At 40.4% G+C, this 22174-nt stretch overlaps 1 protein-coding gene across 1 annotated transcript; it reads left to right on the forward strand.

Moving 5' to 3' along the window:
- The first annotated feature begins 664 nt into the window (after positions 1-664).
- Positions 665-21525, forward strand: LOC135481366 (tRNA-dihydrouridine(47) synthase [NAD(P)(+)]-like). Its single transcript, XM_064761191.1, is given in 16 exon segments — positions 665-706; positions 8978-9212; positions 9215-9459; positions 9461-9625; positions 9931-9973; positions 10516-10559; positions 10561-10668; positions 14108-14177; positions 14180-14223; positions 14439-14555; positions 14557-14616; positions 15669-15765; positions 17653-17731; positions 18260-18448; positions 20028-20156; positions 21424-21525. Coding segments are annotated over 16 exon segments (1740 nt in total). The 3' UTR covers positions 21497-21525.
- Positions 21526-22174: the final 649 nt, after the last annotated feature.

The raw sequence follows: 22174 nt of genomic DNA on the forward strand, positions 1-22174 counted from the left end.
AAGGCTTTCTGGTCTGCAGTTGAGAACAGCGTAAGAAACCCTGGCACTCGACCGGGTAAGATATCAATATGCTAAAAGTAGTCAAATTTTAATTATTGTTTTGGCAATTGACTACAAAATTTACTGCACAACTAGTGAAGCTCTACGTCTAAATTTAAAGACCTTTCACGATACAATCTTCCAGTCCGAAAATGTAGGACAGTGTGTATTTTCAACTGAAAGCAATGATTGATCTCGACCCTGTCCCACAAAGCAATCGTAGGCGAAGGTTATTGTAACTAACATGGCAGCCCATCTCTTTTACATGGGTTGTCATGGTAGTTATAATCAGCTTAGAATAAGGCTGCTTTGTGGAACAGGGCCGAAAGCAAACGTAGGCTAAGCTGATTGTAACTACCATAGCTACCTATCTCTTTAACATGAGTTGTCATGGTAGTTACAATCAACCTAGTTTACGACTGCTTTGTGGAACAGGGGCCAGGTGATTAGCAAATGAGGTTAACTACTAACAGCTTTAGAACAAAATACCATAACTCCGTCCTACGAGTTTTGGAGTCCTTGGATTGGCGAAAACTCTCGCAGTGGTGACTTGATTTACAACACGGAAATAAAGAAATGTTCTCAAAGTATAAACAAGGATAATGAAGACCCCGTGTCCGAACCGATGCCAGAAGAAACCATCATGAACATGTTAAAGGATGAAAAGGTATTTCCAGTGTAGGATGTAATAACAATTTACTGTATGCACTCAAGTGAAAAGAGAACGTTTAAGAGTTAAGGGTATTTGCACTTACTTCAAAGTGCATGTACTTATCTGGGGATATTTTATCTTATATTCTCTCAACGTTTATCTGTATAATGCAAATGCCTTTTTTCTCTGACATTAATTTTCGGTGATTTGCTTCGAAAATAAATTCGCTGGATTTAAATTTCGCGGATATATAGGGTGGAATAGTTTGAACACAGCTCAAACCAAAAAATTCTCATATCTTTTGACAGGTGTCGACAATCCGAAAAATGTGTCGTGAAGTGGGTGTTAAAGCAGAAGGGTCCTCTGTTGATATGATCAGGAGGTTGAGAGACATGTCGATTTCACGTGGGGAATTCGACAAGGCTTAGAGAAATTATTTGGATGCTCTGGTGAGAAGACGCAATACCGCCTAATTATTTCTTAACTTGGACGTGAATCGCATAAACTCAGTTAGATATGGCCAAGTATAAACATGGCAGGTTTCCTCACATGAGCATTTTTAGGTGATACAACATCAGTTAAACTGTCATTGTATTTATTAAATCGTTCTCTTTGGCTGTGACGCTTAAAATCACTCAGCCATCAAGAAGTTTATTATCCTTAAATACGTTCTTTATTCTTCTAGGAGGATGGGCGGTTGGTTGTTGCCATGACGGTGTTGTTTATGCCATTAAAAGCCTGCTGCGATCTGAAAGTTCAAGGGATTATCTCGACATTGAAAGATCTATGAAACATCGACCTAATATCACCATCTGCGACATAGCGTATCTACTGGCAAGACAGGCCAACAAAATAATTCCACATTTTTATTCCCCAAAAGAAGGAAGACTGGCACCTGATACAGATTTAAACATTGCAAGAGCCGAAAAAAAAGAGAGCTGGATTGCGGGGCCGAATTTCTGACAAATCCCATTTTTTCCCCCGACTGTGTCGAATCGAACAAAAACCCCGTCACAGGATCTGACGTACACTATGCGCTCATAGACTGGTCCCACCAAGAAAACTGTAAGAGCAGGCAAGAGATACTTCGACGGTGTTCCCTGCTACCTGAGCTTAGTGGAATCATTGACACCCAAGCGGTGGAGCAACTCTTCAGCTCTCTGAAACGGGACATCTATTATTTAAATAACATGTCCCCGGTCAAACATATTTTTCTTTTTCGACTCATTATACAGCTCAGAAACGTCAGATGAAACGGAGAACTCCTTCGTAAACAAACGACAAGATTTGGACAGGGATTGTTCTACAATCAATTTGGACAGGTCTGTCAGAAATATCTAACCGAAGTTGTGCAACCCACACTGACGGATGACACCATCCAGACGCCTGTTCGATCTGAAATTGTTGTCGACTGGGAGTATGAACATGGCGAGACGAATGAAGAGATCGCCAATACTTCTGAAAGTGGACGTGGGGAACCATCAGCCTGTGGATTAGCGGATACTAAAGTCCAAGAGAACATACTTTTGGGCTCCACTCTATCAGAGTTAAAGCACTTGTACACAAGCTAGTCCAGCTATCAGGAACCGAGCGAATTCAGAAGATTTTAAATGTGGATGGGTTTGTATTTACCTTGTATTTTATCTGTTTGTTTTTATTTTTTGGTATAATTAGATATGGCTATTTTGGTTCCAGTTATGCATGGAGTAGTATCGGAATGGCTTTCCAGCTTTCAAGTTATCTATATACAGACTGTTCAAATGTGTATAAACATTTGACAAGACTAAAGCCATAAAAAAGGAGGAAAGTAACTACGAATATTGCAGTCATCAAATAGTCATTTACATGTAGATGTGTGTTTAATTATTTATCATTATAATTTCATAATTTTGTTCCGCGCATGACTTGCTAAAAAGTGTGCAGGCATATATGTTTAATTAGTAGCAATCTATATACATTTCCAGATTTCAGTGTTTTACAAATGAATAGGAAGCCTTTAACAGGATTGCATTCTGTTCACATTTTTTCTTTGTAGGTACGAAGGGACAGTCAGGAGTAGGAGATGTAAGGAAGCTTTGGTTCGGGATGCAGTCGCACTGCTTGTATCCAACAAACTGCACATATCTTTACCAGAAGCAAGACGAAGATGCTGTCAAACTGAACATTCATCGTTTCACACGGCACTTAAAAAAAGTCAACAATTAAGAGCACACCGCTTAATCAGCAGTACTGAATCGTAACTGGCATGCTGTGTATGTAAATAATAGATGACTGATGAGTTGACAATGTATATTTTATATCATTGTTATCATTGTATCATGGCTATATGCCTTGTACATATAGCCTACACCTATAATGTATTTTCCATTCCACCGCCATACCATTCATTGCCTCACTTACACATGTATAGAATCTTAGAATGTACAAGAGAGTTAATACACTAATAAACTTGCCTAGGGTACTGCAGCATATGTATTAAAACACAACTTTTATCCTTACATCTCAGTAAAGCGTTCTTCAGTTTATAATAGTTTTTCTGTAAAGGTTTTTGCAAACCAGATGAATACAATGTTGTAACCAGTTTTAGGGAATGGAACTTGTTGAATTAGAGTTTCTGTTGGCAAACTCTCCATGGGGATGGGTTATGGCACTGCTCGAGGGCTCCTTAAAATACATATATTTAAACTAGAATGTGGTTCTTGACTTTTTTATTCAACTGTCCGGAATTGGTGGTCTATGGATTTCTCACATTCTGTGATTCGAGGATTATATTCTAAGGCTCTGTAAAAATTTTCTCATCTACGTACATGTAGAGAAAGGCAAAATCAGTTTGTCCTCGTTCGTGTTGGGCTTTTCCCATCTGCGGAGAAAAAGGATGGTAAATTAGTCACCGTCCTCCTCGTGGATTTTGTACCTGATACCTGTAGGAACGTCAATCAACCGCCGCCCTCCTTATGGATGTTGTACTTTATACCTATAGGAACATAAATTAGTCATCGTCCTCCTCATTGATGTTGTACTTTATACCTGCAGGAAGGTAAATTAGCCACCGTCCTCCTCATGGATTTTGTACTTTAAACTTATAGGAACTTAAATTAGTCACCGTCCTCCTCGTGGATGTTGTATCTTATACCTATAGGAAGATAAATTAGGCACCGTCCTCCTCGTGAATGTTGTACTTTATACCTGCAGGAAGTTAAATTAGCCACCGTCCTCCTCGTGGATGTTGTACTTTATACATATAGGGATGTAAATTAGCCACCGTCCTCCTTGTGGATGTTGTACTCTGTACCTGCAGGAAGGTAAATTAGCCACCGTCCTCCTCGTGGATGTTGTTCCTGATACCAGTAGAAAGGTAAATTAGCCACCGTCCTCCTCGTGGATGTTGTTCCTGATACCAGTAGAAAGGTAAATTAGCCACCGTCCTCCTCGTGGATGCTGTACTTCGTAGCTGGAGAAAGGTAAAGTAGCCGCCGTCCTCTTCGTGGATGTTGTACTTTATACCTATATGAAGGTAAATTAGCCACTGTCTTCCTCGTGGATGTTGAACTTTATACCTGCAGGAATGTAAATTAGCCACCGTCCTCCTCGTGGATGTTGTATTTTATACCTACAGGAAGTTAAATTAGCCACCGTCCTCCTCGTGGATTTGTACTTTATACCTGCAGAAAGGTAAATTAGCCACCGTCCTCCTCGTGGATGTTGTACTTTATACCCGCAGGAAGTTAAAGTAGCCACCGTCCTCCTCGTGGATGTTGTACTTCATACCTGGAGAAAGGTAAAGTAGCCGCCGTCCTCTTCGTGGATGTTGTACTTTATACCTATATGAAGGTAAATTAGCCACCGTCCTCCTCATGGATGTTGTACTTTATACCTGCAGGAATGTAAATTAGCCACCGTCCTCCTCGTGGATGTTGTACTTTATACCTGCAGGAATGTAAATTAGCCGCCGTCCTCTTCGTGGATGTTGTACTTTATACCTGCAGGAAGTTAAATTAACCATCGTCCTCCTCGTGGATGTTGTACATTATACCTGGAGAAAGGTAAATTAGCCGCCGTCCTCCTCGTGGATGTTGTACTTTATACCTGCAGGAAGTTAAATTAGCCACCGTCCTCCTCGTGGATGCTGTACTTTATACCTGGGGAAAGGTAGATTAACCACCGTCCTCCTCGTGGATGTTGTACTTCACACCTGGAGAAAGGTAAAGTAGCCGCCGTCCTCTTCGTGGATGTTGTACTTTATACCTATATGAAAGTAAATTAGCCACCGTCCTCCTCGTGGATGTTGTACTTTATACCTGCAGAAAGGTAAATTAGCCACCGTCCTCCTCGTGGATGTTGTACTCTATACCTGGAGAAAGGTAAATTAGCCACCGTCCTCCTCATGGATGTTGTACATTATACCTGGAGAAAGGTAAAATTAGCCACCGTCCTCCTCGTGGATGTTGTACTTTATACCTGCAGGAAGTTAAATTAGCCACCGTTCTCCTCGTGGATGTTGTACTTCATACCTGGAGAAAGGTAAATTAGCCACCGTCCTCCTCGTGGATGTTGTACTTCATACCTGGAGAAAGGTAAAGTAGCCGCCGTGGATGTTGTACTTTATACCTGGAGAAAGTTAAATTAGCCACCGTCCTCTTCGTGGATGTTGTACTTTATACCTGGAGAAAGTTAAATTAGCCACCGTCCTCCTCGTGAATGTTGTATTTTATACCTGCAGGAAGTTAAATAAGCCACCGTCCTCCTCAAGAATGTTGTATTTTATACCTACAGGAAGTTAAATTAGCCACCGTCCTCCTCGTGGATGTTGTACTTTATACCTGCAGAAAGGTAAATTAGCCACCGTCCTCCTCGTGGATGTTGTACTTTATACCCGCAGGAAGTTAAATTAACCACCGTCCTCCTCGAGGATGTTGTACTTTATACCTACAGGAAGTTAAATTAGCCACCGTCCTCCTCGTGGATGTTGTACATTATACCTGGAGAAAGGTAAATTAGCCACCGTCCTCCTCGTGGATGTTGTACTTTATACCTGCAGGAAGTTAAATTAGCCACCGTTCTCCTCGTTGATGCTGTACTTTATACCTGGAGAAAGGTAGATTAGCCACCGTCCTCCTCGTGGATGCTGTACTTCATAGCTGGAGAAAGGTAAAGTAGCCACCGTCCTCTCTTCGTGGATGTTGTACTTTATACCTATATGAAGGTAAATTAGACACCGTCCTCCGCGTGGATGTTGTACTTTATACCTGCAGGAATGTAAATTAGCCACCGTCCTCCTCGTGGATGTTGTATTTTATACCTACAGGAAGTTAAATTAGCCACCGTCCTCCTCGTGGATTTGTACTTTATACCTGCAGAAAGGTAAATTAGCCACCGTCCTCCTCGTGGATGTTGTACTTTATACCCGCAGGAAGTTAAAGTAGTCACCGTCCTCCTCGTGGATGTTGTACTTTATACCTGCAAGGAATGTAAATTAGCCGCCGTCCTCCTCGTGGATGTTGTACATTATACCTGGAGAAAGGTAAATTAGCCACCGTCCTCCTCCGTGGATGTTGTACTTTATACCTGGAGGAAGTAATTTAGCCACCTTCCTCCTCGTTGATGCTGTACTTTATACCTGGAGAAAGGTAGATTAGCCACCGTCCTCCTCGTGGATGCTGTACTTCATACCTGGAGAAAGGTAAAGTAGCCGCCGTCCTCTTCGTGGATGTTGTACTTTATACCTATATGAAGGTAAATTAGCCACCGTCCTCCTCATGGATGTTGTACTTTATACCTGCAGGAATGTAAATTAGCCACCGTCCTCGTCGTGGATGTTGTACTTTATACCTGCAGGAAGTTAAATTAGCCACCGTCTTCCTCGTGGATATTGTACTTATACCTGGAGAAAGTTAAATTAGCCACTGTCCTCCTTTATACCTGCTGAAAGTTAAATTAGCCACCGTCCTCCTCGTGAATGTTTTTTTTTTATACCTGCAGGAAGTTAAATAAGCCACCGTCCTCCTCGAGGATGTTGTACTTTATACCTACAGGAAGTTAAATTAGCCACCGTCCTCCTCGTGGATGTTGTATTTTATACCTGCAGGATGTTAAATAAGCCACCGTCCTCCTCGTGGATGTTGTATTTTATTCCTGCAGGAAATTAAATAAGCCACCATCCTCCTCGTGGATGTTGTATTTTATACCTGCAGGAAGTTAAATAAGTTAAATACCAAGTACCTGTATATTGTATAGTCATATAGGCCTATGAACCCCATGTCGGGAAAACGGGTCTGGAGAGGCCTTGGGCTGTTGTATCCTTATCATAGAGAATACCTTGTCTTATTCATTATCTGTCGTCGATAGTTTGATAATTTATACCGATAATTTATAACATACCTTGTCTTACTCATCATCTGTTGTCGATAGTTCGATAATTTGGGGAAGCACTGTAGTAAATAAAATTTAAATAATGGTGTCAGATATACAGTGATATAATCCGTATGTCTTTTTACTGAACACAAAGGTGTAACTATACCCCACTACTTTGCATTTCGCGCCATATGTATGGTCATGCGCACTGCAACGTCCTCCTGATGGATGTCCGTTCTCCTGGTGGATGTACTTCCGTTCCCCTGGTGGATGTAGGCTGACGAGTACTGTTGCTCATACCTTTGCCACTCTGCATATTATATATGAAATGTACGAGTCAACGTACTGCCACAAACACGTTGGTTTCAGTTTTGCGACATCATCATTCACCAAGCACGTTACCTCGTGATGGTAAGTGTAACTCGTGGTGGCTGGTATAACTAGTAAATTCTTCTGTGTCGGTAAAATAAATTTTAAGATCACAAGGATAGTGGTCATGTGCTGTATAGGTTGTTTCAGTAGTCCTGATTAGTCCAGACAACAAACCAAGAACCCACATGACACGGGACTGATACTCTCTCAATCTGTTCGACATGTTCGTGGTGTATGGTAGGAGCCCTGGGTGACCACTCTTGTAGCGGACGTTGTCTTCCAGGGATAATACAGTAGTGGCGACTGCCTAAATTTAGTAAAAATGACATTCTATAGCCGAGCTTTTAACTCGGATTAAAAGAAAAACACTGTTACAAGGTTACAATTTTAGCCAACGGTACCACATGGCCTGGAGGCGTTTACGCGTAAAACGAAACTTTATTGGATCATTATTTAAAAAGTTTCTGTGGCGAATGAAGGGGAGATGTTACGACGTGGATTTAAGCAACTAGACATAGGTGGAATGGTTATAGCGGTGGCCCATGCTACACCATCGTAACAAACTTGCTTGACTCTGACTGAGGTTGAGCTGCCATTAGTATGGTGTGTCCAAATATTTCTCAACCAAACAGTCATTGTACTCGGACTATCGTAGTCTGAGTGTTGACAGTCATATCTTTGGTTTACAAGGGCATTGCTACTGTTTCAAACATTTTAACATTGACACACTTTTTTTTCATACACGTTTTCTTTCTTTTCAGAAAAATAACTGAATTGCTTGTGGTACTTTGAAGTCATGGACCGAAAATAAGCCAGACAAGCAAAATGAAGCAGGTCTTGCCAAAATAAAAGAAGAGTACGTATTGGAAAAGATATATAAAAGAGTTTTTTTGTGAAGCTTGAATAAGTGATTTGCAGAAAAAGTTTTGACATCATAATGTCATTTTAAGACTGTTATTAACTTAATATGTGCTCCTGATAGTGTATTTTTTATGTTCAAAATTTTGGGTGAAGTACAGCAGTTCAAACCAGACCAGGAACAGGGAATTTTTGGATTCCCCAACCTGCTCTCACTGTTTGTACCTGACACAACAAATGGTTGATTTTGAGTACGCTTATGTTGCTATTTGTGCTGTCTCACATTTGTTGAAAACCACTTGTCTTCCACTAATATTGTGTGCGTGTGTAATTGAAAAATTTTTGAGGCCTTAAAAAAATCAAATAAATAAATAAATATGATGATGCTCTGAATGAATGAATGTTCAGATAAATATAGGTACCCCAAATTACCTAAACTTTCGCCCACAAAAGTGCTTTTTTACAGGCAAATAAATGTCACAAATGTTGTATTTGCTGCTAAAACGTACAATTTTCAAGTTGAATATCACCCCCATGTTCCAAGCAAACATCAAAACACTTCTTAACTCAGCAGAACTCTCAGAATTAAGAAAAATGGGCGAGTTAGTCATGGATGAAATATATGGTAATTTAAGGTGCATGTTACACTGAAACTTACGTCTATCCTTTGATCTAGTGTAAGCCTTGTTATGCCACTGTTTTCAGATTTTGCTAAAGGATTACAAACCGCAAATAGACGAGGAATACCTAGACCCAGTTGTGAAGGAGCAACTAAGCAAAGAAAGAGCAGCAGATGGAAATGATGAGGACGAACAACTGTCATCGCCACCTGCCAAGCGGAAAAAACTCAAGGGCAGGAACAAAAAGAGGCCAAAATCTGGGAAAAATGAAGGAATAAAACTGTGTAATGCTATCAAGGAAGGAAGGGAATGTAAGTTCGGGAGAAATGTACGTTTAGCCATGATGTGGTTGCTTACATGTCAGCAAAGCCGGCAGACATTGGAGAAAACTGCTATTTGTTCGAAAAATATGGAAAATGCCCGTACAGTGTCACCTGTCGATTTGCCTCAAATCATTTGAGTGAGGATTATAAGAATATCGTAAACGAGAATTTGCAGTCTCAGTTTGCGGATAAAAAACAAGTGCTGAACATCATACAGGGTGATCTGAAGTTTGCTTTGCAGCGGAAAAAAGTATGATTTCTCAGCTGCCAAAGCTGCTACGGAAGCCGCTGTAAAAATGACTAAGAGTAAACTGGAAGCTGGTGCACAGGGTAATTCAGAAAAGCTGACAACGCTTGGGTGTGTCACAGATGAAGGGGACATCAGACTGCGGGCAGCAGAAAGAAAAAAGGTGAAATTTAAAATTCAAGAACCCAAAGCCGTACCGATTGTGCTTGAAGGAAGAGTCACAAATCTTAAGATGATCAGAAATATTTTCAGTCTCACAATTGATGTCAGAACATTGTCATTTAATAGCCTTTTTGTGGTACACAAATTTTGGCTCATAAATTCAATCTCGGTGTATTTGGTTTAAAATTATTTGTTTGGTAACCTGAGAATGTTCAAAGTCATTTGTCTGGTATGATTTGGTTAAAAAAATTTCTTCTGAATACAGTCAGTATCAGTGTTCTTGAAAACTTTGTTACTTTCAGATAGATTTTTTCGGATAAGCTGTACTTGGCACCATTAACAACAGTAAGTAAATTTTAACAGCTATCTCAACTGAAAATGTAGTGGTTTTCAATGTTTAAAATAAATTTCTGCCACCAAAGCTAAGTTTTGGGCTCCCATTCTAAAGAGTACACAAGGGAAGTTACCTAAAAATGCCTTAATGCATCTGCCTCTCATTCAGATTTGTTGCACCAGAAAGACACCAGCAGAAAAGATGGCTTAAAGTATTTATTTATTTATTTGATTGGCGTTTTATGCCGTACTCAAGAATGTTTCACTTATACATAAGCGGCCAGCATTATGGTGGTAGGAAACTGGGCAAAGCCCGGGGAAAGCTGTGGCCATCTGCAGTTTGCTGGCAGACCTTTCCACATGAGCTTGACTTGAACTCACAGTGACTGAATTGATGGGAGGCTCCTGGGTCATTGCGCTGAGCTGACGTGCTAACGCACTCAGTATACACTGATTGTAATTTATGGGATTATTTATAAAGCTCATGGATTAGTACTACAAATGTGATCATGAACTGTGGTGTTGTTTACTGCTGTTTTTGTGTCCTCCATGTTATAGGTGGGTAATCTCCTTTCCGGCGGATCTGTAAGGAGTACGGAGCCTGACGTAACCTGTGGGGAGATGGCTATGTGTGCAAACATTCTGCAGGGAAATGCTTCAGAGTGTGCTCTGCTCCGTAGACATCACACTGAAGATCTCTTCGGAATTCAGGTATATGTACATGTAATACCCACCTTTTCAGACCAGGGTGATGTCACTTGATCAGTTACTGTATAGTGATGTTGCTTTTACCGTGTAAATGATGTAGCTTTACTGTATAATTATGTCGCTTTACTATATGGTGATGTCACTTTACTGTATAATTGTCGCTTTACTATATGGTGATGTCACTTTACCATTTTGTGAGGACCGCTTTACCGTATGGTGATGTAGCTTTATCGTATAGTGATGTCGCTTTAACCCGTATAGTGATGTCGCTTTACCGTATGGTGATGCCGCTTTACTGTATAGTGATGTTGCTTTACTGGATGGTGATGTCGCTTTATTGTATAGCAATGTTGCATTACCGTATAGGGATGTAGCTTTACCGTATAATTATGTTGCTTTACTATATGGTGATGTCACTTTACCGTTTAGTGAGGCCGCTTTACTGTATGGTAATGTAGATTTACCGTACAGTGATGTAGCTTTATCGTATAGTGATGTCGCTTTACCGTATAGTGATGTCGCTTTACCTGGATGTGATGTAGCTTTATTGTATAGTGATGACGCTTTACTGGATGTGATGTAGCTTTATTGTATAGTGATGTCGCTTTACCGTATAGTGATGCAGCTTTATCGTGTAATGATGTCGCTTTATCATAGAGTGATGTAGCTTTACTGGATGTGATGTAGCTTTATTGTATAGTGATGTCGCTTTACTGGATGTGATGTAGCTTTATTGTATAGTGATGTCGCTTTACCGTATAGTGAAGTCGCTTTACTGGATGTGATGTAGCTTTATTGTATAGTGATTTCGCTTTACCGTATAATGATGTCGCTTTACCGTATAGTGAAGTCGCTTTACTGGATGTGATGTAGCTTTATTGTATAGTGATGTCGCTTTACCGTATAGTGATGCAGCTTTATCGTGTAATGATGTCGCTTTATCGTAGAGTGATGTAGCTTTACTGGATGTGATGTAGCTTTATTGTATAGTGATGTCGCTTTACTGGATGTGATGTAGCTTTATTGTATAGTGATGTCGCTTTAACCGTATAGTGATGTCGCTTTAACCGTATAGTGAAGTCGCTTTACTGGATGTGATGTAGCTTTATTGTATAGTGATGTCGCCTTTACCGTATAGTGATGTCGCTTTACCGTATTGTGAAGTCGCTTTACTGGGATGTGATGTAGCTTTATTGTATAGTGATGTCGCTTTACCGTATAGTGATGTCGCTTTACCGTATAGTGAAGTCGCTTTACTGGATGTGATGTCGCTTTACCGTATAATGATGTCGCTTTTCCGTATAGTAATGCAGCTTTATCGTGTAATAATGTCGCTTTAATCGTAGAGTGATGTCGCTTTTACCGTATGGGGATGTCGCTTTAACCGTATGATGATGTCGATTTACCCTATAGTGATGTCGCTTTACTGTATAGTGATGTGGCTTTACTGGATGTGATGTCGCTTTATCGTATAGTGATGTAGCTTTACCGTATAGTGATACCAATAGTATAGACTGTTTTGTAGCATACTTACATGTAAGTGATTATATTAATAGATAAACAGTATGTAACTCGCTTTATCTTATAGTTATGTCGCTTTATTGTATAGTGATGTCACTTTACCGTTTAGTGATAGCAATAGTATAGATGGTTTTATAGCATGCTTACATGTAAGTGATTATATTAATAGATAAATAGATTTAGATGATATACTATAATAGATTAATAGTATGTAACTCAGAGATCATAGACATTGATTTTTTGAACCGGTATTCGGTGGTAAAATTCAGTTAAAAACTGAATACTGGTGTTACAAAACTCATTTCTGTGTTTTCTGGTACAAATACTCAAATGTTGAGAGAAAAAACTCAGTTGCATTCGAAAATATACCTGTAGCGTTGAGCGGGTTTTCATGGCCAAGATGACAAAAAGAGCTGGGTTTGAGTAAGTGGACTCAAGGCGCGTTGCTCCCCCAACCACAGTGTTCAAAGACGAACGGCCATCAATGAAAAAAACTCAATTTTGAGTTTCAGGTTGTAAAAATCTGGACTTTTATGAATTCCTGTATCTATGCATACTGCATGAAGAAGTTTACTCATGTAAAAGTCACCAGTACTATGCACAGTTATATATATATATATTATCAGAAGTCCATTACCTAGAGGTATGCAACTTCCCTATAGGTAGTCTCCATGGCGCAGTGCACATGTTATGTCATCTGTAGAAGTTCGCGCCACCTGGTGGAGAGATATGTCAACCTCTTGGGTGGAAATGGTGAACTGAATCATAGGAAATCTAATGTAAATGACTTTTACAAGAACTGGCCGCACATTGAAACGGAAAAAATATTTAAAAACCTACGATTTTGCTAATCATTGCTGGTGTGGAGTTAAGAACCCAATGGCTATTTTTATATTTCCAGGCAACTCTAAAATAGTTTCTGTTAAAGACATTGACATCCTTGTACAAAACTCTTCGTTGTTGTAATTTTTTTTCAAGTCTTTTCAACACAGCAGTATGTGAAACATTTTTTCCCACCATTGATCAGCCATTTCTGAAATGTTTGCTGAGTAATAGAGAGAAAAAAAATACATGGCTGTGCAAATAAGTCATATAATGTGTTAGAGATCGAAGAAAAGTGTAAAGTGTCATAGAGACTACCTCTATGATAATGGACTTCTGATGTTATATATAGTATACCCTGAATGGCCATAAATTTCATCTATGACTTACTGGCCCATTTTTCCTGATTCTGAGAGTTTGTTAATTTTAGAAAGGTGTTTTCGATGTTTTGCTTGGAGGTTGCCTAAAATAATATTTTGTGACATTTATTTGCCTCTAAAAATGCACTTTTGCAGGAGAAATTTTAGGTAATTTGGGGTATTTATTTTAGGGATAAAACAGTTGAGGGCTATATTTCTGCCAGTGTGTTACTGTATTATTTTTCTTTATGCATAACATAAATTGTATGCAAAACATAAATAAAATGAAATCAAAGCAAACTATAAATTAAACATGATTAGATTGGTCATCTGCATTTTGTGTATGACTGTTAGAGTGTCATTTTGCCAAACTTCGTGGTATTCTTGTGGTAGTTTCATTTAAACGCTAATTTTGTTGCCATGTTAGAAGAAAGACAAGTAGCCCTGCCATAAAGGGGCGGGCCTGATTTTTGACTTGGATGTCAGAACAGCCCCTTTGCCTTAAACAACTTGTGCTGCGTACTGTGATGACAGTATGTCATAATAGTGGAAGACATCATGTGACCAGAATAATGGGGGAAGTGACAAACTCTAGGGAAAACAGTGAAACTTAACCAGTACTGAGTTTTGTAATATCTGCTGGAGGTTTGGCCTGTAAAGGGTAATCCTACACTTATCATGCATCTATTAAAATGCTTCACGGACGTACAAACTAAACAATTTCTACCTTTATTTGTCAGATATGTGGTGGGTTTACTGACACAATGACCCGGTGTGCACAGTTCCTGGGTGAGAATACAGAGGTGGACTTCTGGACATCAACTGTGGCTGTCCCCTGGACATGGTTTTTAAAAAGGTAAAAAAATGATGTATATTTCCTGTAATGAGATTCATGCTCATGTGACAAAAGTTGGCTTTTGATAAATCCCTTATGACAAAAATGTTGTAAAGTCAAAAAACCCCAAGAAACCAAACATGAAAACCAGCACTTAAGAAATCCGAGTTATGAGATCTTACTTACATGATGAATGTACCAATTTATATCCTTTAGCTCTTCTTTCTTGGTAACAGGGGGAAGGAAGTGCTCTCATAGGAAAAGCAAATCGATTGGAGGAGATCGTGACAGGCATGTCAGCTGTCACCAGTCTACCAATCACAGTGAAGATGAGGACAGGGATTCATGATGGAAAAACATTTGGCTCACAAGCTTATTTCACGACTGCGAGATGTTGGTGTGGCCATGGTAGCGGTATGTTCATATAGCTTTTTTCCCATCGACATATTTGGTATAACACGTATCTTGTGTTATGTCACCTGCACCGCTGTGTTATGTCACCTGCATGGCTGTGTTATGTCGCCTGCACGGTTGTGTTATGTCACCTGTACTGTTGTGTTATGTCACGTGCACGGCTGTGTCATGTCACCTGCACCTTTGTGTTATGTCACCTGCACGGCTGTGTCATGTCACCTGCACGGCTGTGTCATGTCACCTGCACGGCTGTGTCATGTCACCTGCACGGCTGTGTCATGTCACCTGCATGGCTGTGTTATGTCACCTGCACGGCTGTGTCATGTCACCTGCACGGGCTGTGTCATGTCACCTGCACGGCTGTGTTATGTCACCTGCACGGCTGTGTCATGTCACCTGCACGGCTGTGTTATGTCACCTGCATGGCTGTGTTATGTCACCTGCACCTTTGTGTCATGTCACCTGCACGGCTGTGTTATGTCACCTGCATGGTTGTGTTATGTCACCTGCATGGCTGTGTTATATCACCTGCATGGCTGTGTTATGTAACCTGCATGGCTGTGTCATGTCACCTGCACGGCTGTGTTATGTCACCTGCATGGTTGTGTTATGTCACCTGCACTGTTGTGTCATGTCACCTGCACGGCTGTGTTATGTCATCTGAACAGTTGCATCCTCAGTGGTTTCCTCCATCTCAGTGGTGTCCTCCATCCTCAGTGTTTTCCTCCATCCTCAATGGTGTCCTCCATCCTCAGTGTTTTCCTCCATCCTCAATGGTGTCCTTCATCCTCAGTGGTTTCCTCCATCCTCAATGGTGTCCTCCATCCTCAGTGTTTTCCTCCATTCTCAGTGGTTTTCTTCATTTATAAACCTTGTTGATCATCATCACATTTCATGGTGAAAATGTACCATGTAAATACTATAATTAACAAGTAATGATAAATTCGATTTGGGATTTGACTTTGGTGTGTTGTGTTGACCGTTTAAGTCTATCGATGTAGAATATCTGTGCTTTGAATGCTTTGATAAGTTGATGAGGTTTCTATCGTCAGGTTCACGGCAGATCACGTGAGATGCGGTATACAAAGTCTGCAGACTGGGACTATATCAAAATCTGCGCCGCGGCTGCTAAGCCTATGCCCATATTTGGTAAATATATCTACTTATTATCTCATACAGTAGAAGCTGAAGAGTACTTGTGGCAAACACCAGTAACCTCACCAGTGTCTTTATGAATCGTCTGATCAGTGTAAGTTGGTGGCTCACACTGGGCACTCCTTTTCCACCCATAAACTTGACCATTGCCTGAAAGTGAAAATTTTGTCATTTTACACCAATCAATCAATCAATCAATCAAATACAAATGAATGTTATGATTGTATGCATTCCTTCTAAATCGACTACTGTGATAGTCTGTACAAGAACACACACCTAATGTTGGGAATTAGCCAGGGATCTCGGCTGTGATCTTTTAATGTGAGATTAGGCATAGATCACAGCCAAGGAGTCATCCAGGTTAAAATAGTGGTATTTAAGAACAGAGACTCCACGCAAAAAAAAAATCTGTGCAAAATGAACCAATACATGCATTAACCAAGCAAAACTCAAATAAATTATGTTCACCAAGAGACATTCTCTGTTCCTCTGTCAATGTTTTCCACATTCTGTAGCCTTTAAGGCCAGTAAATCCAAGATAATTCACAGTTGTGACTTCTGCACAAATGCCGTGTCGACATCGTGACCTACTCAATCAAGTTGTTCCTCCTGAGCATGCATGGTGGCCCTTACACGACGTCACTATGTTTTGATTAGCTGGCTGTCAGTTTTGATAAACTGTCAAATGATGTCTGCAGTAAAGAAAGGTTGGTTGTCTTAAGCATCCGTTCCATTCAAAATTTCACAGAAAGGTCAACCGCTACCATGCATGCATGCCCCACTGACCAGATTTTAAAAACTTGCTAAATGTGAGCCTATTTTCGACTTTGGCTAAGATTTACAGGTGATGTAATGGCAAGTAGAAATTGTGGCAAAATGCGTGTAAATATTTTAGCTTTCAGAATTGCCATGCTTTATGTGTATTCAGGACGAATCTAAAGCATGTGCATCAGAATAGAACGAGGAGGTAGCTCTTTGTAAGCATTATACTGGAATCGGGTCCAGGTAGCTCTAGGGCTAAGGGTGGCTAAGGGTCTCCACGTATCAGTCTACAGAAGCCACCCATAGACCGAGGACTCGGGCTAGTTGGGAATAGTCAAGCGTTCAACAGAAATATTTAATACATGAAAGTTCAGGGTCCTTGTACGCTGAGTGAGCTAGCTAATAGCATTTACTTGATTTCTACATACCTGTAACTGCAGTCCAGCTCTTACTGACTTCCTCTCAGGCCGTACGTGGCAAGGTCTGTTAGCAACCTGCTTATGGTCGTGGGTTTTCCCCCCTGGCTCTGCCTGGTTCCCTCCCACCATCATGCTGACCACTGTCGTATAAGTAAAATATTATTATGTTATTGTGAAGTGTTTGTGTACGAGATGGAGTGGCATTGTACGAGTCCGTGTTGTGTTGAAAGTCCGTATTGGATGAGGCAGGTTTCCAACACAACCTGGATGAATACCATACCACTCCATGATGTATCAAACACTTCACAATGACTTATTTATTACTTAGCTGAACATGTCCCGGGGCTTGAACCTGGGGAAAAAGAAATTCTTGAAGATACGTATACAGATTCATCCGGCCTGGAAAAGTTCCTTTGATCTCCCTGCACTTTCTGTCTATCATTTGTATATTCCTGCGGAAGTATTTTGCGGAATTTTGGAAATCAAAGGATAATGACATTTTTTCCTCTGTCCACATTTCCTCATGACTGTTTCCAGAAAAACAGAGAGCAAACGTCACCACTGTGGTATTAGTGACATATTCAGGGGTATCGTGCTTTCTAACAAACAAATGGTGACATTTATGATTTTTTGGTTTTACAAACAGCAGTGATATTTCATCAATGAACAATTCAATTTAGAATGGAATTTTGTGTTACAGGAAATGGTGACATTTTATCATTTGAAGATGCTGACTTTCACAAAGAAGCATCAGGTGTAGATGGGGTCATGGTGGCAAGGTCAGTTGGAGCAAGCTGATAATCCGTAGTTCTCCTGCCTTTCTGGAGATAAAGGAAGCATTAGTTTGCAACTGTTGCTGTTGTGAATGGATGTTTATTGCTTATTGCTACTTCAACAATATTGCAACTGTATTGCAGCGAAGTTTAGTGGTGTGATTTGATTGTGAATGTAAGACTCAAAAACGTCCTGTTTAGTCTAGTTTGATCATTTAATGAAATGATCATCTCAGAATTTTTAAATTTCCTTTTTGATTAAGTCTTATTCCTGTTGCCTGATTCTCAGGGTTTTATTAGTGTTGAGATTCATGTTCTGAGGTTTGTTTCATAGGTGGGTGATTTCCTGCTGGAAAATTGCTTTTTATTTTTTGTTTTTTAAATTTAAGGTCAAATACTGTGATCTTTATCTTTCAACTAGCTCTACATCACTCAATACCTATCCTAACACTACGGTGGAGCTATACAGCGTTCTGTATGATTTTCTTCAGTGATGATCTATAGATAGTTTCATTCCCAATCGCTTTCCTCCAGGGGCGCGCTCATCAAGCCCTGGGTGTTCAAGGAGATCAAAGAGAGGTGCCACTGGGACATCTCATCCAACGAAAGGTTTGAGATGCTGAAGAGCTATGTGAATTATGGCCTGGAGCACTGGGGTTCGGATCAGCAGGGGGTAGAGAACACCCGCAGGTTCCTGCTGGAGTGGCTTTCATTTCTACACAGGTAATGATCGAGTCGATATACCTGAATCCTGTAAATATTTGTTTTATTGATTGGTGTTTTACGCCGTACTCAAGAATATGTCACTTATACGACAGTGGCCAGCATTATGGTGGGAGAAAACCAGACAGAGGTCTGGGGGAAACCCACGACCATCTGCAGGTTGCTGGCAGACCTTCCCACATATGGCTGAAGAGGATGCCAGCATGAGCCGAACTTGAACTCACTGCGACCGCCTTGTAAGACATGTATTTATGTAATATTGGGCCACACTGCGTTGTTTTATAAGGCCTAATATTGTCAAACGATAACCAGATTTATGAAACTGAAACACTGTATTTGTAAAACAGGGTCAAGCAACTCCAGTAGGGCAGTAAGCCCATTAGACAAGGGAGGTCACTCTCTAACCAATAGTGAAACCTTATATATTCTAGTGGCATTGTAAGGGTTTTTTGTAAAATGTGGTCAACCATGTGAATTAAAGCCGAGTAGTTAGTTCAGGACAAAAAGTAAAACCAAAATAGCCTGTCATCTTCAGGACACAATAAACTGGACCGAAGTTACTGAGGTTATATATTATGTAACAGAAGAAGAAAGTCTTTCCAATGTTCCCCAGAAATTCCCGTCAACTGTTTTTGAGCTTGGCATTCGTGCCCTAGATGTTGAGACTGGATTCAAAGAATCTGCAGAAGAATTGGGTGTTCCAGAAGATCTTTTGTGTCTTCCCAGCTTTGTCTGAGAAGGTTTGGAAGCTCTTCCTTAAGGGGGAGAGTTTTAATCAAGTGGACAAAAGATATATATATCCTAAATTTATTATTTATTTATTTATTTTACACTGTACTCAAGAATATTTCACTTATACGACAACAACCAGCAATATCGTGAGAATAAACTGGGCAGAGCCTGGGGGAAACCCACAACCATCCGCAGGTTGCTGTAAGGCCTTCCCATGTATTGCTTGAGAGGAAGCCAGCACGTTGCTGGACCAGAACTTACAGTAACAGCATTAGTGGGAGGCTCCTGGGTCATTGCGCCATTGTCTTGGAAGAAGAAAAAGACAAATTGAGTCAACCTAAGAAAGGTTACACCTGAGTTATCTTTCCCAGTTAGTAATGCATGGTTGACCCTAACACACTCATCTGATGCGGAGAGACATAATTTCTGCCTTTCCTGTGTGGCTTGTCTTATAAGCTACCAAGCCACATCCTTCTACACTCTTGGTGTGGTGCTTGTGAAAATGGCTGGACAACATTTGCATTTGAGTGGCTGAAGACAACTTCACCTTGGTAGATAGTGGGTCCTATGTCAAAGCATCTCCTCCTACCATGCCTACAGTTATAATTAGATTTTCATGAAGCATTGCCAGTATATGACAGAAGCCAAGTAAGCATTTGCTGTTTAGGTGGCACAAAATGAATTATTTCCTGAGTTACTGCCCTTGAGAAGTATGATCAAAACTTTTGGATAGTTAATGCATGTTGACTGACTGGATTTAAAGCATTTGGAATTACAAAGCAAGTACTAAAAATTGAAAATGATACTCTGTTTTTTTTTTTAGTTTTTCATGCCGGTGTTTTTTCAGGTACATACCTGTTGGTATTCTAGAAAGAGTGCCACAGAAGATCAACGAACGCCCTCCTCCATTTTGCTGCCGGAATGATCTGGAAACTCTGATGGCCAGTAGTTACTGTGGAGATTGGATCAAAATCAGGTACAGTGAAATACTTATTTATTTTTTCCTTGGTGTTTTTTTGACATACTCAAGACGTACTCAAGAATATTTCCTGTGTAGAATGGCAGTGAGCGATAGGTGAGAGGAAACCAAGCAGAGTCTGAGGGAAACCCGTGGCGTTGAAATATTCAGAGACATTTGATCTGAGGGATCAATGCACTCCACAAGGGTAAGATGTACATGAAGGTTGTTGATATATTTCGGACTCTGCTATCTCCTCTACCTGTAAACATGGGTGTGGTCAAATCCTTAAGTGCAAATAATTGAAGAACAACTTTAAACACCAGATACTTAAACTAGGAGGCAACCCAAGGATGCAAACCTCCGCCACAGCTAAAATGTACAAAAGGGGATGAGGAGTTCTAACAAGTGACAACACTCTGTAGGAAACTATTATTAAGTAAAAGAAAAACATGCATTTGTGTCCAGTATGTTGCAATCACGAAGTATTGTTTGAAAAATTATTGGGTATGTATTCAGATTTGGATCACCACCAAAGTTTAAGCGTGCTTGGCCAAAGGCCAGAAGAACTTCCCACCTTATGGCCAAAGGCCGGAGGAACTTCCCACCTTATGGCCCAAGGCCGGAAGAACTCCCCACCTTATGGCCCAAGGCCGCAAGAACTTTCCACCTTATGGCCCAAGGCTGGAAGAACACCCCACCTTATGGCCCAAGGCCGGAAGAACACCCCACCTTATGGCCCATGGCGGGAAGAACTCCCCACCTTATGGCCAAAGGCTGGAAGAACTCCCCACCTTATGGCCCAAGGCCAATCTGCCAAAACCAAAGTTCATCCTGTCCGTTATAAATACATTTATTTACTTATTGATTTATTTGTTTGACTATTGCATGTACAAAAAGTAAATGACCTAAAATTTAACCCACAAAAGTGGATTTTTTGGAGGCAAATAAATGTCACAAAATATAAATTTTGGTGCTGAAACGTACAGTTTTTCAGTAGGATATCATCCCATGATAAAATCAAATTAAATTTTTAAATTTTAAAATCAGTAGATCTCTCAGTCAGGAAAAGTCGATGAAATTTTGGCTGATTTAGACGTACATGTACATATAAATGCAATTGACAGGTACAGGTGTGTAAGTATCTGAGCATGTAAGAAGAAAAGCATCATTAGTCTGAAGCAACAGTGGAGCAACTACTGTGGGAAATGGCTCTAGGTTCTAACTTCCCCGTGTGTTGTTGTGATCACTCATTCATTCTGTTGTTCATGATTTGGTTTTACAGTGAGATGTTACTGGGACCTGTGCCTGATAACTTCACTTTTCTGCCAAAACACAAAGCCAATGCCTTCAAATGAGAAAATCAGATCTGATGACGACTTGATGAACTTTACGGTTTCTAGAATTTGGAAATGAAATGAAACATCTATGATGAAATATAAATCTGTCTTCGAGATTCATTCCTGATTATTATGAGTGTTGTCTTTCTGTGATAGGTATTATAAGCGCTCTTGTAAGTGTAACAGGATGATATAAATGTAAGCTGTGTCTACCTCTGGGCTGGAGGAAATTTCTCTCTGGTGTACCGGTAGAAACGTGGATTCGAAACCCAAAGGAAATTTGTTCAAACCTCAACAGTCAAATAAGGTATAGAAGGCAGATAAAAACTACAGGGTAAAGAATTCTGGTAATTTAGTTAAGTCAGAAAGAAAATTAACAATGCTTTGGACAGATATGTATGCATCATTGCGTGGATTAGACTATGGAACAATCTTACCTACTTGAACCCAGGACTTTTATATCGTCCTAGAATTTGCCAATGCGCATTTTTATGATAAAGCACGAAACCCTCCCTTGACCAACGAAGCTGTGTTTGAATGGGCTCTCACTTCTTCCGCAGAGCTGTGGCTTCACATGTAAGTCAGGAGGTTTGTCAGGTACGTCCAGAAGGGTGCTCTGCTGTGGCTCCATATGTAAGTCAGGAGGTTTGTCAGGTACGTCCAGAAGGGTGCTCTGCTGTGGCTTCATATGTAAGT

This window comes from Liolophura sinensis, unplaced genomic scaffold, assembly GCF_032854445.1.
Source record: "Liolophura sinensis isolate JHLJ2023 unplaced genomic scaffold, CUHK_Ljap_v2 scaffold_25, whole genome shotgun sequence".
NCBI classification, from domain to species: domain Eukaryota; kingdom Metazoa; phylum Mollusca; class Polyplacophora; order Chitonida; family Chitonidae; genus Liolophura; species Liolophura sinensis.